Genomic DNA, 16,919 nt, shown 5'->3' with positions numbered 1-16,919 from the left:
TTTGGAAACCAGATGTTAGCAGCTCTATAATTAGACATCTCCAAACACAACCAGCGCTCTAGAAAACGTGCAACCGTTTGCAAGACCAGCGAGTCTCACCAATGCCATACATACTGTACATTATTAAGAACATGTTAAATAAATTTGGAAAAATATAAATTGCATTTTTCTGGATATGGGGGAAAGCGATCTTTTCCGACCTCCCCAAAACTCAGAGGAGTCTTTTTGCAGCGACGAAGCAGGCTCCGAGTTCGAATGCTCTGACGGGTTTATTCCCCACCCCCTGCCGCGGCCGCCACTCTGCAGCTTTCGTCCAGTTACACTTTAGCGACGCTCCCTCGCTCCTTGCAGGCTTGTGCAAGTTAATTTGCAAGCGGCCTTCATGGCAAAGCGGGCAAGTGCAAAATGGCTGAGCCGCGCACCGGTTCCTGTCGTGCAACTGCGGCCCGTCTCAGCGGACAGCCATCTTTGAACCGGGTAAAAGGAAGCGGCAGGTCGCAGGCTGCCGTCGGATCTTGCAGAAGTGAGAGGCTGCGGAGCAAGCGGAAGGGGGCGGAGGGAAGGAGCATCCATTTGGAAATAGTGACTCCCGTCATAGCATGCTTTGAAACCCCCCAATAGTTCTGCAGTGAGCGGAGTTGGTGTTCAAACGCTGCTTCGAAACTCTCTTGAGAATGTAAAAGGACTGGGTCAGAGCAAGGCCTGATGCTCTGGGAGAAGCTCCCAAGCAGGGCTCGAAGGCAACAACACTACCAGCCATTGTTTGTTCCTGGTGGTGTAGAGATAGAGTTCCCCTGAATGTGGAAGTTCTGAAGCTGGCTTGCCTTTGACATGCCCATTCTCCTGCATGAATATGTGAATCCCTTTTTAAAAGCCAGATGAGCCCTGGCTGCATAAGCTAGTTCCAGTGGCATGAAGTTCCAGTAGCAATTCAAAACAACCCTCCAATTGCCAGCCATCTTGCTTGGATGAACCTGAGATGTAGGAGAGGAGGATCTCCATCTTAGAAGCTCCGTCTGTTTATCTCCCAACATGGAGTCCATTCTTTGAGTGGTGTTAGAGGCACCTAAATATACTGAAATTAATACAGTTATTGGGTAAGATCATGCTGAACCTGACTTAATATGTTTTAGTTATTCTATAGCCACCTTTGAGAACCAGCGTGGTGTAGTGATTAAGAGTTACAGGCTCTTACTCTGGAGTACTGGGTTTGATTTCTCACTCCTACACATGAAGCCTGCTGGGTGATCTTGGACCAGTCACAGTTCTCTCAGGACTCTCAGCCCATGTGGAGGCAGGCAGTGGCAAACCACTTCTGAGCATCTCTTGCCTTGCAAACACTGCAGGGTTTCCATAAATCAGCAGTGATACAATGGCATGCATAGGCACATGTAGTCCCCTTTAAACTGCACTAAAACATGCTTCTAGGGACATAACGAGGGACAACTAGGTCACAGCTATCATGGTCTGCTGTAATGTTCCTGGTTCAAATCTCCCTTTAGCCATGGATTTAAGGAGTGGCCTTAGGTTTAATTAGATTCATATTTGTAATGTCAGAAATAAAAAGTCTGTGATATGGGTACAATCATTTTGGATCACCTTACGTTGCTGCTGTTAGAATTGCGTGTGTAAAGTGCCATCAAGTCAGAGCTGACTTACGATGACCCCAGCAAGGGGCTTTCAAAGCAAGCAAGAAGCAGAGGTGGTTTGCCATTGCCATCCTCTGCACAGCCTTCCTTGTTGATCTCCCAAGTATCAATCCAGCTTAGCTTCCAAGACCTAGTAAGATCAGGCTATACCATACTGCCTTACCTCCTGGGTGCTGTGAGAATTACTGAGACTCAAAAGGGTAAACAATCTGTTAAGTTTGATAGAAACTGGAAGGAAAACCCATTGTAATCCCCAATACCTTAACTTCGGATCACTATGAATAGAACACCTGCTTTCTAGAGGATCCTTCCAAATGATGTGAGTCTTGGGGAATCTTTGGTAGTTATAAGGTACCATTTATTCAAATGTGACCCTACTGGATCTGCAATTATAGCACCAATTCAAAGCAACCCTCGATCAATATGAATCTGGGGTCCAAATTTTCTCATCTTGTAGGGGGATGCGGCTCAGAAGGCTTCTGACCAGGCTGTGCGGGTTGCGGCATCCCCCAGTTGCTTCTTCCTCCCTCATGCTGCTTCTCTGCTTCATCTGGCTGATGGGCATTGCGGAAAGTCTGGCCTTAGTGCCTGGCCTGCTGCTCAAACCGTTCCATGGTAGGTATTTGGCTCCTCTGTGTTATTTTTTCCCTTACACATCTGGTGCTTTTGGGTCCAGGTGCTTAACAAGTTATATGTTAAAGGGAAGGTGGTAGTTGCAACGTGTTCAACTGGAGAGAGATTGAAAGGGCACAGAAGCAAGCACACAGGCAGACACACAAAACAACATCAGCACCGTGAGATCCAAAACTATCCTGAAAAATCTGTTAAGGGGTTTCAGTCCAAAGCCTTGTGGTGAGATGAAGTGACCAGAAAGCACTTCTACATGCAAATAGCAACCGTGTGTGTGTGTGTGTGTGCAAATCAGAGATGTAAACATGAACAGAGGAAGCCATGGGGAGGGGCAACAGTGGGTGGGTCAGTGGGAAAGAGTGGCCTTTTGAGAAAAGTTAAATAATTTCTTATTTTACTCCTTTAACAGCATAAAATGGTTAATTTATAATTTGGTTAGAATAAAAAGGGGACCATTTTGAACATTTAGAGAATGTAAAAATATTAATGCCTCATCTTTCTATATGCAACGTTGTGAATATACTTAATACGAAAGAGAGAGAAAGAGAGAGAAAGAGAGAGAGAGAACAAGAGAGATGCAAACTGCTATATTCTACGCTGCCAATTTTTGTATTTCTGAGAAATGAGCTTCCCTAGCCAATGAGGTTTCTGGAATGTCTATGCATATACCAAGTCCACAAAAAAGATTTTAACAAATCAGTACAAAAAACTCAGGTATAGTTTGCTGAGTTTACTGTTAGTAGGAAGGGGTGTGCAACAGAAACACAGACATGAATACATGAAGCTGCTTTATATTCAACCAGACCATTAATCTAACTATTATCTTCTCTGACTGGTGGCAGAGTCTCAGGTCAAGGTCTTTCACGTAACCTGCTACCTGATCCTCTTGGCGCTGCCAGGGATTAAACCTGGGTTCTTCTGTGTGCAAAGCAGATGCTCTGCTACTGTGCCATGACCCTTCTTCAAATAAAAGTGACCCCTGTGCTAACCTCCGACTTCTCATTGCAGCCTATCGCCTGGTGACCTACTGCCTGTGCCACACAGATGCCACCCACCTTTTCTTCAATTTGCTGCTCTTCCCGCTGCTGGGATGGCATCAGGAGCTGTGTCTGGGCACGCTTCGCTATCTCCATGCTTCACTTCTTGGAGCCACCTTTTCAGCCCTGCTGTACCTCCTGCTTGCTGGACTGTGGGGTGCCCAGCCTGCCGCTGCTATTGGTGGCTACACACCGGTGCACCTGGCTGTCCTGGGGCGACAGCAAAGGCAGCAGAAGCGGAGGGGAATCTCAGGAGCAATTTCCACAGCTTTTGTGGCTGGGTTGGTGCTCGGGCTCAGCCAGCTGCTGTCGGCCAACTCACCTTTCCTGCTGCGCACCAGTGGGCTGCTGATATGCCTGGCGTGTATCCTTTTGCTACCTCTTGAATTTACCCTGACATCTGAATAGCACCCATACAGTTCTAGCCATCGCTGTCCTCACTGGTGGTGAACTGCACAGTTTACAATGCAGTCTTCTGCAGAGTGGCTCCAACTGAAACCTGATGGTTTGTTTTTTGTCTGAAACGCACATACTTCAGCAAGGAAACATTACCTGCCAATCATGGGTTCTTGGCTTTAACTCTTTCCCAATAGCTAAGGCCCATTCAGAAAACATCCCCAACCTATAAGGAACACTGTTTTTATTTTTTTTCAGAGGCGCTATCTACCAGGTAGGCCACTTTGTTCATAGTAACCAGGGGCTAGTGAAAATAACCCCTCTAAAGAGACTCTGTGATGTTCTCAGGTGATCTAGTCACTCCTATGTTTTGTTGGGACCGTTTCCACGCAGCCTGATTTTCCAATGAATTCCAATTCAACAGCTGTGTGGTGGACTCTCCCTGAGAAGTTTTTCTTGGTGGAAGAGTGGCAGCTTTAAGGTCTGCCACAGAATGCGGCAATAATAAACTCTATTGTGGCCTAAACTGTTTGCAGTCAAGAACCTGCTTGGCCAAATCAATGCAGTATGCGTTTGCATGGGATTTCTACCATATTGCAAAATCTGGTACACCTTTCAGAGGGGCTGCTTCGTACTGGAGCAAGGTTGAGACACTTATGCAAGTTTTCCCCTCCTGGGCTTCACTGCAATCCTTGAGTGGCCAAGACAGCTTTCAGGACATTACAGTTACTCCATATTTCAGCTCTTGGCTGGCAGTTTTGCCAGATTCATGAGCAGACTGAGAACCCCTCTTCCTGAATATACTATTTTTTCATGAGTGGACAGTTACTTGTCTATGGCAGAACATTCCAAATGTAACCCTTCCACCACGAGTCTGAAGTAGACCAGTACACTCCAAGAGGGACTGACCCATTGGATCAGCTCCCAGTTTTCCATAACTGGATCAAGCATTTCTTCTGTGTATTTTTGAGATGGAAATAAGGATGAGGCAGATAGTTTACTGTAAAAGCCTGCCCTTAATTGTTACAGGCTTAGAAGGTCCTGGCTTTCCTGGGTAGGAATTGTTTTCCTTAACGAAAGGGGGAATACCTCAGACTGTGCCGGGATTTTCTCCCCACTAGAACTGTCAGAGAGAAGCCTGGAAAGGCTGCAGAGTGGAACCATCTGCAGGACACTGGCAGGGGGCTCTTTCCTCCACTTTGTCCTGCCTCCAGCAACTGGACTTCTTCCAATGGCCAACCCAGGAGCCAGAATGGAAAGGTAGATGTATATGGGAAATATCTTGGATGTTTTGCCTATCTGGCATGTGACTGGATCCTCTCCCCACCCTGGCTGGGCATTTGGTCAGCATCTTGGTTTAAATATCCAAGAATATCATGCCTCGCCAAAAAATGTTTAGAGTTGGGAAGTAGCACGAACAGCAGGAAGGCTACTTTGCTAGTGCTCCCATGACATTTTGTGAACTTTGTCCTTTAGTTCTATTTTTATTTATTTGAACCTATCAAAAATAACCAGTCAATTGCTCAACAGCATTTGCCTTGGAGTTACAGTTCAGTTCTGAAACTAGAACTGAACTGTTGGTATTGTATTTTTATCATTATCATGTGATTGTGTTTATGTTCATAGAAGTTTGTAACAAATATGTTTTTTAAAAGACCCTTTGGATTTAATTTCCAAGACCCAATAAGTGAATGGGCACCAGGGATTTCACATATACCATGCTGTGGATCACTGGTTTACATGCAAGAAATATTATCATTCTTATGTGATCGTGTTCATAGTCACAGAAGTTTGTAACAAAGATTTTTTAAAAAGACCCTTTGGATTTAATTCCTAAGACCCAAGAAGTGAATGGGTGCCAGGGTGGATCTCTAGTTTACATGCAAGAAATATACAATCAGACCAGTCTCTTTCCAGTAACTTGCCAAACTCTTATTAGGGCTATTTAACACAGCTAAGACAGTAAGCCTAGATCAGGGGTAGGGAACCTGTGGCTCAAGAGCCGCATGCGGCTCTTCTGCCCTTGCACTGCGGCTCCACGAGCTGAGCCGCAGGTCCCATCCTTGCCTGCCCTGCAGGCAGCAGGGTGGGCGCACCAACTGCCCGCGGCCGGCTGGGCCGCGCCATGGGCTTCCCCTCTCGCTTGCCCCATTGGAGCGGGGCGGGTGGTTTCCCGGCGGCCGGCAAGGCCGAGCCACTGGCCCCATCCTTGCCCACCCTGCAGGCAGCAGGGAGGACGCATCCATGCGCTTCTCAGAATGAGAGGAGTAAAAGGTTAAAAACCCCAATATATACAGTGTTATTTTTATTTTAAATGTCAAAAATTATTTGCGGCTCCAAGTGTTTTCTTTTCCCATGGAAAACGGGTCCAAATGGCTCTTTGAGCGTTAAAGGTTCCCTACCCCTGGCCTAGATGGTAACAAGAACCAGTTTTCTGAAGAGTGAACATATATGATATTATTTTTTCCAAAGCTCTTTCTATTCCATTCACGCCTTACCTTTTTATATACACACATACATTTTTAGCCATAGACCCCAAGTTTTTCATTTGTGAATAGGTCTAATGTATTGTCGAAGGAACAAAATCCACCAGACCACGGCCACACAGCTCGGAAAACCCACCAGAACCTGTGAATAGGTCACCTTTTCTGTCTTTTCTCTCCCAGGATTCCTTCTGCTCTGGAACCTCAAACCCAAGCAGTCTTCTCAAGAGTTTTTCCCACCCAACCTCTACCTCCAGCTTCACCATTTGTCTCTTACTGGAGAGAAGAAAACATCGAGCTGGGGAGAGAATCTGGGCTGACCTACATGTCTGGTTCTCCGCTTCCCTTCCTGGGCCCCTCTGGGACTTCAGACATTCCTTTTTCAGTCCTGCATGAATCCCTGGTTGATGAAGAGATGCTGCAGGCTGGAATCCAGGCTTCTTTGCAGGATGTGACCACTGAAGAAGTGAAGCTACCCAAGTCATCTGTCTCTTCTCTCCGGTAAGGACAGTTCTGAGAAAAAAGTAGTTGTATTCTTCCGTCTTCTCTGGGGCAGCACTTCCTTAGTCTGTGTGATAAGATGGTATAATGAGCCTTGGAGATTTATTATGTTTTTGAATTATGTGCTTTATTTACAAACAAGTTTTAGCAGAGGCAAAGAAGCACTCTGCAGGGCAACAGATCCGCTAGTCCAAGGGTCTGCAACCTGCGGCTCTCCAGATGTTCATGGACTACAATCCCTATCAGCCCCTGCCAGCATTGCCAATTGGCCATGCTGACAGGTGCTGATGGGAATTGTAGTCCATGAACATCTGGAGATCTGCAGGTTGCAGACCCCTGCGCTAGTCCAATTAGATCTCCTGTGGAAGAGAGCAATCTTGTAGCAAAAGGGCTACATCTGCGAGTACTATTCACAGTGCCTCTACAGCAAGGTTTTTCAAAACACCCACACAAAGTCATGGTTGTCCTGGTATCTTTGTTTCCTTCCATCATTTCTCCTCCTTTACACCAGTGTTGTGTAGTGGTTAAGAATGGTGGGCTCTAATCTGGAGAGCTGGGTTTGATTCCCTACTACTCCACAGGAGTGGTGGATGTTAATCTGGTGAACTGGACTGGTTTCCCTACACATGAAGCCTGATGGGTGACCTTGGGCTAGTCACAGTTCTCTCCGAACTTTCTCAGCCTCACCTATCTCACAAGATGTCTGCTGTGGGGGGAGGAAGGGAAGAAGATTGTAAGCTGCTTTGAGATTGAGAAAAGCGGAATATAAATCCAAACTCTTCTTCTTCAATGTTTCTGGAAACACTGGAGTCAAAGCAGTTTAGTCTTTATGTGAATGAAAAGGTGTGAGTCTCCTAACTTCCTGTTCCCTCATATCCACCAGTCCACCCCCATCACAGACTGTTTGCCAACTTCTTTAAATAATTGGCAGGAGATTTATTGCTATAACAGTATACCAGTATACCTATTCCCATTTTTAAAGACTGGCAAAAATGCCCCTTGCAGTGAGGAAAGTGGAGAACTGGCAGGAACACACGAAAGAGGAGGGGAAACCTGAGAACTGCTCAGTCTTTTGCCATGCAAATGTCTTTGCGTTTGTGATAGCTGTGAGTCCACAATGGAGAACCATCCCAATGTGAAAGCAGACGGTGTTTTGGTCAAGGAGGTGTCTCTTTCATTCTCTGAGAAACCCTTCGTGCACAGACTGGCCCTTTCCATTCAGTTTGGAGGGGTCATCTCCTGAACAGAGACATTTCCTAACAATTGTCACCCGCTGAGGAAACATCCACATTTGTCTTTGGAGGCAGAGCTGGGCCTTTGGACAGGAAATCAAAGCAGTTTAAATGGGTTCAGTCTAAGAACTTTAAATGAGTAATGCTAAATGCTTGAGAGGTTCTGATTAATAGTCTGATTGCCCAATATTGGGAAAGGCTCATTTTCTCCTTTATTCCTTCCCTGTAAGCATGATTCTGATAAGTGAGGCTCTATTCCCGCCAGCCCTTAATTCTCAAGAGGGGCTCTGGCCCAGAAATTCTGCTTCTTGGCTTAATTGATCACAGCAGGGATCCCCATTTCCTCATATGGGTCTCTGGGGCTAACCAGGAGAAAAGCAAAGTGGATGTCTAGGCCAGGAGGGGGAGACAGACCCCTCTCTTGAGGTTTCCACAAGGAAGAGCAAAAATTTTAAAGCGATTTAGAGAAACTTATTCCAGTTTGGTAATTATCTGCTCAAGCTTCTGTCCTTTAACATATGCCCTTCATCCCTTTCCCCCAAAGGCTCCAGCAGCTCCAAAAGATGGGCTTCCCAACAGAGCAGGCAGTGGTGGCTCTAGCAGCCACAGGCCACGTAGAGGGAGCTGTCTCTTTGTTGATTGGAGGCCACATTGGAGATGAAGCCGTGGTGACTACAGAAAGCCAGCTGGCCCACCACAGACTGATGGATACCAACCAGTGAGTCAGCAGAGGAAGGAAGGTCCTAACTTCTGATGCTGCTAACATCTGGGCAGAAACAAGCCTCACCTGAGATGAATATAGGCTCTTCATGGAATCTACTGAAGAAGTATGAAAGAAGATGAGCTAGAATCAAAACTGAGTTGAAAGCATCCCAGTTTACAGACAGACCCTACCTGAGGGGCAGAACAAGCTGGTGGCTGGGGGGCAGGATTCCAGGTGCTTCAAGCTGAGAGATCGTCCCAGGGGAGATACAGCTGCTTCCTCCCAACACCACTCATGAGACTGCAGGATCTGAGGTACAGATGCCAACTACCTATTAGTTTTCCAGCTGTAGCCTCTTTTCCCTTTTCCCAAGAACAAGCGTGTCCACTATCTTTTGTGCAACAGGGGAAAGAAGCTGCAATCTGGAAAACCCTTGAGGAAACAAAACAGAGTTGCCCCACGGAATCTGCATCCAGCTTCATTCAGCGTTGATTGCAGCAACCTTTGCGTTTGCTATATAACACACCCACCACCATCTGTTACTTCTTGAGTTGCTTGCAGGATCCAGTACCTGTTCTCTCAAATGAGTAATTCCACCATGGTCCCCTGGGAGAGACTGACGATTCTTGAATGGATTACCTGGAGGAATAAAATGTTTAAAATCCAGCTGCCTTGAATTAAAGGATTTCAGAGCATAAACTACTTCTGTGTAAAGTCTCTGGTAGTACAATGTGCTCTTTGCAAATAAACATCTCAATCCCCCGCCCCCCATCCCCTGCCACCAACCCAAGAACAGCATGTGGTTGTACAGTAGAAATTTTTCACGCGGGTGGGAAAATCAGGCTCATTTTAGTTCTACGTTGATCATATCTCTCTCTGTGTGTTCATTTTATTGTAGCGCACACACAAATATCCAGTAATAGAATAGGAATAAAACTGAATGTTCTCAAGCTGCTCTTAGTAAGTTACCAACATGTCAGTCAGCAGGCTCCAAACATCCATTTTGCAAAGAGCTTTGGTGCAAGGATTCAATAGCTCCGAATTCAGGTTCTCCCCAACAGTAGCTTTGAGAGCAGCTGGTCTACTCTTCCTCGCATAGACAGGGATGTTTAATGAACTGAAATGAAACACACTTACAATGTCATCATAACTCAGTTTGGAGGCAGGATGCTCTGAATTCTCTTCTATGAAAACACACACATTGCTCAAGATTAGTGTTTTGAGATGTTTTATTGACCTCGATAGAACTGGTTCCCACATCTGCTGAATTCCCAAAGTGTGTATGATACAAAAGTTGTTCTCTCCACGCTCTCCAGAGTGCCTGCAGGGCACATTTTCCGTTCAGCTGTGCAAAGGTCTCAAGGGGCTATCGTGAGAACGAGGGCAGACTGGTGGTCTTCCGGCATGTACGGAACCCCCCTCCCCATCTTACAGTTGGCACAGATTTCTGAAAATCTTAGCTGAAAACAGTTCTTTAGCCCCCAGAATCTATGGCTCATTCCGCACATGCAGAATAATGCACTTTCAAACTGCTTTCAGTGCTCTTTGAAGCTGTGCGGAATGGCAAAATCCACTTGCAAACAGTTGTGAAAGTGGTTTGAAAACGCATTATTTTGCGTGTGCGGGCCTATGAAAGGGGGATCTTCATCTCCCAAAGGATCTCTGCTTCTGTGCCCTCTATGATTACTATCCCCTACCGTAGAGCCTTATATGAGTTACCCTTATTTATCTAGGGTAGTCAGGTGAGTATACTTCATAAGCCTTACTGTCCAAACAATGGAAGGATTGTGTGTGTGTGTAAAATTTTGCTGCAAATGGTTATGGGGATACACTTGTCTTTTGTGTGTGTGTGTTTCTTTTCTTTCATCTTGATTTTTGAACAGAGTAGGTGAGCATTGGAAGTGCACAGAAACCATATTTTTTAAGAGGGGAAACAAATAAGTTCACAGTGCTAGGTAGCATGAGGTTGCTTTGCAAAGTCTGCTGGTTTCATCCTTCCCCCAAATTAAAAAAAAAACCCACATTACCACTTTCTGTCGAGTGGTTCAACAGGGAATACTCAACCTCCTGAACTGAGGGAAGGGAAATGACGAACAGGGTCATGGTCCAAATGGCATGGGTATGTGTTGCTGATCACACCACTGAAATCACAAGTACTAACCAACAGCAGTGGCGTAGCTACAACGGGGTCATCCGGGGACAACTGCCCCAGGCAGCCCCTGTTGAGTCATGTGCGGGGGTTGGAAAATCGCCCTCCCCATTCTTCTGGCCTGGCTGAACCTCGGCCTGTCGGCCAGCCTGGTGGACCGTGTGTGTGTGGTGGGGCCCATGGGGGGGCGGGGTGGAAAACTTGGAGTCTTCCCCGGGCTCCATTTTCCCTGGCTACGCACCTGACCAACAGGTACCTATGACACTCAGTCTGCAAGGCACTCCAGCCATATAGAAGAGGATAAGGAATGAGGTGGTGAATTTTTTTTCTCAGTGAGAAAGTATTGTGGTTGGACTGGCAGATACATAGATGGTCTGGCTGTGGATTCCCACAAGAACTGGATAACCATTGTACATGCTTTGCATCCTGAACCAATCATCTGGAAAGGCCTGGAGGTTCTTTCCCCCATACCCTTGCCTTGGCTAGGCTATGGGGGAAGAGGAGCAACCAGGCAGGAGGAGCCAATGAGGGCTGTGAGGCTGCGGCAGAGACATGCTGTTCTAGTTCAGAGAAGAACTTGCAAGGCAACATCCACTCCCAAAGTGGCGGGAAAGTATCAGCATCTAGGGAAGGTGGAAACACATCCCTGCAAAATAGCACCAAGGGATGGAGAGTTCCCCTTGCAGGATGGCCGGGAAATCACAAAAGGTGCACACAGACTTGGTTCTGGCAACAGTTAAGCCGGGCACACGACAACAGATTGGTTACAGACTCCTTGCACAAAAGGAACAGACCAAATAAATATGAAGCAGGGCTGTTAGCAAGCAAGTATTCTCCTAGGCGCAGTGGTGATGCATCCCTTTCTGCTTCTTCTCCTTGTGGACGGTCAAAAGCAGGCAGAGGGCTGGAGGTCACCCCAAATGTCGAATGCCACATTTGCAATCACAAATGCGCTTTCCTTCTGCACTCAGCAGGCAAGCTAGTCAGTCGCGCTTCATTTCTTCTCTTCCTCTTTCCTCTGGGCATGCTGCTGCGAGGTCACCCTGTAGGCTGCCAGACTCTCATCGCGTTTCCCCCGGTAGTAGCTGGGGGTGATAGCAGAGGCAGGGCCAATGCCCGATCCCAGTTCTGGCTCTGTCGGTGATTGGGGGAGGGAAAAACAGAGTCAGGTTCAAAATGTCCTTCCACGTACTTGTAATCATGGACTTTTAAGCATTTCAACTTTCATTTGTTTTGTGTCTGTTTTTAAGAAAGGCAGGGTTCTTGTCTTTAGGGACAGCAACGTATAGGCCATGTCTGGTGCAATTCCAAGTGTCTGAGATGGATGAGCAAGACTTTTCACTAGTCAGCTTAAGGAGACATGCTCGAGGGAAAGAACAGAAGGAGCGACCAGCAAGTGAGCTGCTCATTATGTCCTGCTCTCCCAGGTAGTTTGGCACTTAGAGAATATTTAGTAGTCCCTACTATTTGTAGCAACCAAATGGAACCTCCATGTACATAGGAAGTATACCTCTAAATATCATAAACAGCAGGGGAAGCCACCATCTTTAGGCCTGGCTTGTGAGCTTCTTGTAGGCATCTGGACAGCGGCTGTTGAAACTGGCATGTTCGTAAAACAGACCTCGATCTTATCTGGCAATTGATTCCATTTGTTCTTACCTAGAGGTTACCTCAGTGTGAACAGAAGCCAGACACCCCCAGCTTCTGCTCCAGGTCCTTGCTACACTGCTTCCTAGAGTGCTGTTATACTTTGTACTTATGCTATAGGGATAGATGATGGTTGACCCACCAGCTCCCTGGTGGGCCAAAAATGCATTTTCCCCAGCCCGTTCAGGCTTGCTTAACAATAGTGGCATTGAGCACATACAGGGTGGGGCACGTGCACACATGCTTTGGAATAGCAGGCCCCCGTGCTCCTCGGTTTCAGCTGCCCCATAGCATTTTACAGATGAAACACCACCATTCTACAAAAATACTGATACCCTTCTGCAAAAGTGGACCATCTGCTATGCTGGCTTCCCTTCAGATTCATGCTGGAGTGACAGAGAAGGGGCCAGAGCTTCCCCCTGAGTTTTGTAACCGGAGGATGTGCCCTTCCCCATGGGTAGCCATGGATCAAGAAGGGCCAAACAAACTGCCATGCTGGAATTGAAACAAAAACAAAAAACGTCGTCTCTATGAGGATCTGAATACACAGGAGAAAGCGGCCTTGCATGCAAAAGTTTAGGGGAAAGGAGAAAGCCCAGGCTACAGTGGGAACCTCCGGGCCACGGGCTCGCAATCCAGCAGCTCTGTGGTGAATGCATCATGCCAAAGAAGAACAGAAGGACAGGTAGGAAAGGTGAAGCCTCTTGTTTTTTGTTACCTGGCCAGATGATAGCTTCCAGCAAGGTGACCCTCCTAGCCAGGAGCTCCAGCTGGGCCTGCTGCTCTAGGAAGCTTTGTAAGCTAATGGCCTAGTGGAGATTGAGAAGAGCAGAGTGCGAATTCATTCACCCTCAATATGGGAAAAGAAAAGTGGGGATAAAAGGGGGGGATCTTTTGCTGACAGCAGAATCAGGACACCACCAGGGCTCTTGAGAGGGGATGGCAGGGAGGGAGAATGCTGCTGAATTTGGAGGGAGAAGAAAGGAAAATGTCGCCCAGGTCTCCAGGCCAGTCCCGTTCTCCGAAGGAGAGCAGTATCTGAGCAGTCACTGGCTTCTCCATCCCAGACTGCTGTGGAATCCAGGATAACAGGAGTTCAAAAGCTCTTGCAGTTCACGTCCTGGCATCATCTACATTGCCCTATCGAAATGCATTCAGAAATAACTGGTCCACAACTATGAAACCTTCATTGGCTCCCAGCTGGTATCCAGGCCCTAATTCCCTGTGCTGTTTTCAACCTTCAAAGATAGACTCCTTTTTAAAGATTGTTTGAGTGTAACTTACATAACATAAAATTATAGGTTGGGTCACTGAATTGCATAAGAGAGTCACATCAGAAGTCGTTGCACCTCCAGGGTACACAGCATGCAAAAGCGTCAGGTACATGCATAGATGCTTGTGTAGACACTAAGAAATGCTGAACCATTTTTTTCTTTTGCCTGTGCGAGATTCTCCACAATTGCTTATTTTCCCCCAATGTTCCTGACCTCCTTCATCAGCTCAAGCTTTCTGAAGAAGCAACTACTACTCCTGTCTCCAGCTCAGCCTTCTCTGCTAGCCAAATGACCAAAACTTGACAATAGCTCATAGCAGCTGGGTAGCATCGCTTAGGACTTATTTTCTTAAAGAATGCATCGATCAGGATAGAGATGTGACTCCTGATAGTGCTCGTGCTTGTAAATGTGCATGTACTCTGGTCCACTTACATACAGGGATGAAGCCAGTCAGATGTCTTACAAGCCAGCTTAAACCCCTTGGCATGTTGGGCCAACATGCCCAGTTAAAGAGGATCAAAAATCTGGGCACTGAGTGAACTGTAACAGGAACTGACTTGGCATATGGTGGGGAGGAGGGGGGGTGCTTTAGAATTGTCATTCTTCTCACCGGCTGCTGCTCCTATGCTTTCAACAACAGACTTTTGTGCAAACACGGATCAGTTAATTACATGTATCTCCAAGGTTTGGGAGGCTCCCCCTGCCGTTTCTTGCAGGCTCATTTGTTGACCAATTTGGATCAGGCTTCAGGTCTGGTTCTGGGATCTAAACAGAACTGATTGCTTCAGGGGATTATCTCCATTTACTGCTTGTGTTATTCAGCTTTTCAACTACAGCTTTCAACCCTGTGGACCATTCAGACGGAAGAGGCGAGAAGGTGGGCTCTCAGGGGTTTTGGGGACTTGAATCACATGGGCTAAGGCTAGCCTCTCACTTAAAGAGCACTGCCTGAGTTCTGACCTTCAGACGCCTCTAGAGACACAGTAGGGGAGCAGGGTTGATATGGACAGAAGTCGGGGCATTGGTCCTTGCCTGGTCAACAAAGCCTTTGTGGCTGCTGCACTTCAGGATCTAGGCATGCTCTTGGCCTCAGATGCTTACAGAGACCAGAACATGCTTTCCTACTGGGAGCAATACAGCCATCTTTGATCTCCACTTATCCTAGACTAGAGGTGTCCAACTCTGGTGCTTCAGATGTTAATGGACTACATTTCCCATCAACCCCATGCCAGCAGGGGCTGATGGGAATTTCAGTCCATGAACATCTGAAGTGCCAGAGTTGGACACCCCGTTCTAGTCACTTATCCTAGGAATACTCAGTAGGATAACTACTGTGATGAGGGTGGGATTTGCCAGGTACATCTGCGCTAAAAGCTCTGCCATGCTCACTCTGCCCAGCACAGCCCAAGAAACTAAGCAGAAGCACAAGAGAATTCTTGGCATGCCCTGATTCTTCCTGGTGAAGGGAATTCACTGACAGTGCCAAGCCAGAACCTCCCCCAAATCCTGGCGGTGGTGCTGTTATCTGCCCTTCTGGGTCCCCACTTGTAACATATACAACTCAAAGCTTCTCGGAGGATGGGCGGAATAAAAATGAAATAAAGGAAGGAACATTGACATCAGTGGGTTCTGAATGGCCCCAATGAAACTATTCCACTATTAAGTTAACTGGCTAGTTGTTATCCAGAGTTATTTGCATTTAAACATGATTTCTGTGTTAAGAGTGTGAGCAAGCATTATCTTCTCCTGCCACCAGAGGGCATCCTGTAAGACACAGATACCTCCAGGAATGGGTAGCAATCTTTCCCATAGTCCTGCCAAAACCAGACCAACATCTTTTCCACTGTTTTTGTTGCGAGTTGGCCACACTGTCTTCAGGGCACAAAGCAGGTCCAGGACACCATCCCCATCCTGGCAGCCTGGCAAAAACTGGAGTCCGCTGTCGTGTGCCCCAACACTGCCATTATCATGCCAGTGTCTAATCGCATGGCTGGTGCTCAGAGAAATACCGAGGGAGAAAGTTTGGTTCTGGAACAGATCTGCATCCATAAAGTTCATCAGAGCAGATGGATCTGATGATATCAGGGCCTAGGCTTATGCAGCAGGACTACGTGGCAATGATGTTGTTGCTCACACATGCTGCTCTCCGTGCATAACCATGCAGTAAAACTGCTCACCTTGCGACCCACCAATCTGACCTTTGAGACCACCTGCAACAGAACCTTGACATGCATCCTGTTTTTTTGCAATCTGCTACAGCCCACAAAAGGGCTGAAGAAGCACATGGCCAGCCAATATTTATTTCTTGTAGGTTGCGTTCAGCATGGGGTCGTTGTATTTTTTTTTTGCCACCCATAGGGTGACCCCCTTTTCCCTAAGCCACCTGGCCTGGGGATTCTGTCCTTCTGTCTGTCTCTACTCACCATGGAGCCCAATCATTGTTTCCAAGATTAAAACCCTCTCAGCTAAAATCTTCAAAGCCTCTCGGAGCTGGTGTAACCCCTCCCCCTGTGGACGAAAGAGACAGATACAGCCGTGAAGGGAATGCACAAGGGGGTGTATGCAGGCAGGAGGGGCTGAGAAAGAAGGTGGGGTTGAAGCCATGCCTTTTCCCTCCCTCCCATCCTTACTTGTTCGAGCCAACTGAGCCCTCATCCAGGGACAGGGTGCAAAGGGGTGCCGATGCAAATATCAAGACGGACAGGGAGAGCAACCAATCCTTGCAAGGAAGTGCATCAAGGTGCTGAAGTTATAATCAACATGCATGTACAATTCACTGGCAGGAGGAAGTAGTCAGCTGATCCAGCTCGCAGGGAATTTTTTGGCATGGGGAAGGAAGGAACGTAACAGGGAACACTGAAAAAGCATGCACGCCCACATTGCCTTTCCCGGCTGCACTTGTTCTGCCTAATGGAATCCCTCCTATGGGACTCAGCCTGTCCCTTAGGAGGTTTGGGAAGATTATCCCTAACCTGTCCAAACCCTGAGGCAGTTGCTTTCCGTTACCTAGGAATGCAAGCCATTGAGAACTGACTAGACTTTTACCCACATCTCAGTTTTATGCATGTTCTCGTGCGGAGGTGTACCGGAAGCAACACCTGCTCAAGCGCCCCCCGCACCTTACTGCAGCCAGCGCATCTCCCTTGGGCTCCATCTCCCTGTTCCGCTGCCCTTTCAAGCCTGGGGGGGGGGGAAGGAGGGTCAGCCTTGGACCAAGC

The 16,919-nt window shown here is 47.2% G+C and overlaps 2 protein-coding genes across 9 annotated transcripts in view; one reads left to right on the top strand and one right to left on the bottom strand.

Annotated features, from left to right (window-relative positions):
* The first annotated feature begins 271 nt into the window (after positions 1-271).
* Positions 272-9,330, top strand: RHBDD3 (rhomboid domain containing 3). 4 transcript variants are annotated; one of them, XM_048514088.1, is made up of 7 exons: positions 326-523; positions 1,951-1,968; positions 2,107-2,264; positions 3,288-3,680; positions 4,807-4,972; positions 6,379-6,696; positions 8,473-9,330. In XM_048514088.1, exons 2-7 carry the CDS (start codon positions 1,964-1,966, stop codon positions 8,648-8,650), a joined length of 1,218 nt encoding a protein of 405 aa, XP_048370045.1. In that variant the 5' UTR covers positions 326-523; positions 1,951-1,963; the 3' UTR covers positions 8,651-9,330. The 4 variants fall into 4 exon arrangements, with proteins under 4 accessions (XP_048370043.1, XP_048370045.1, XP_048370047.1 ...); XM_048514086.1 differs by lacking the exon at positions 1,951-1,968 and having other exon boundaries at positions 272-477; positions 2,108-2,264; XM_048514090.1 differs by lacking the exon at positions 1,951-1,968 and having other exon boundaries at positions 327-523; positions 2,108-2,264.
* A 512-nt stretch (positions 9,331-9,842) lies between these two features.
* Positions 9,843-16,919, bottom strand: part of EMID1 (EMI domain containing 1) — a 76,384-nt gene continuing 69,307 nt past the window's right edge. For 2 of the 5 annotated variants that reach the window (XM_048514081.1, XM_048514082.1), the window contains exons 15-16: positions 13,146-13,236; positions 9,843-11,914 (exon numbers count right to left, since the gene is read on the bottom strand). In XM_048514081.1, coding sequence (XP_048370038.1) covers positions 11,775-11,914; positions 13,146-13,236 — 231 coding nt within the window. In that variant the 3' untranslated portion in view covers positions 9,843-11,774. Of the gene's footprint in view, positions 11,915-13,145; positions 13,237-16,124; positions 16,210-16,919 lie in introns of those variants that run through there. The other 3 variants (XM_048514083.1, XM_048514085.1, XM_048514084.1) reach the window with 3 other exon arrangements.

Source organism: Sphaerodactylus townsendi, linkage group LG13 (genome assembly GCF_021028975.2).
Source record: "Sphaerodactylus townsendi isolate TG3544 linkage group LG13, MPM_Stown_v2.3, whole genome shotgun sequence".
NCBI classification, from domain to species: Eukaryota; Metazoa; Chordata; class Lepidosauria; order Squamata; family Sphaerodactylidae; genus Sphaerodactylus; species Sphaerodactylus townsendi.
This window is presented reverse-complemented; position numbering and strand designations above follow the sequence as displayed.

Bases quoted from the DNA above. Each gene is read 5' to 3' on its own strand.
- RHBDD3 (XM_048514086.1), top strand. From the start codon at position 406: ATGGCTGAGCCGCGCACCGGTTCCTGTCGTGCAACTGCGGCCCGTCTC. The intron at 2,265-3,287 runs GTAGGTATTTGG...TTCTCATTGCAG, and splicing joins GCTGCTCAAACCGTTCCATG to CCTATCGCCTGGTGACCTAC. The intron at 4,973-6,378 runs GTAGATGTATAT...TTTCTCTCCCAG, and splicing joins CCAGGAGCCAGAATGGAAAG to GATTCCTTCTGCTCTGGAAC.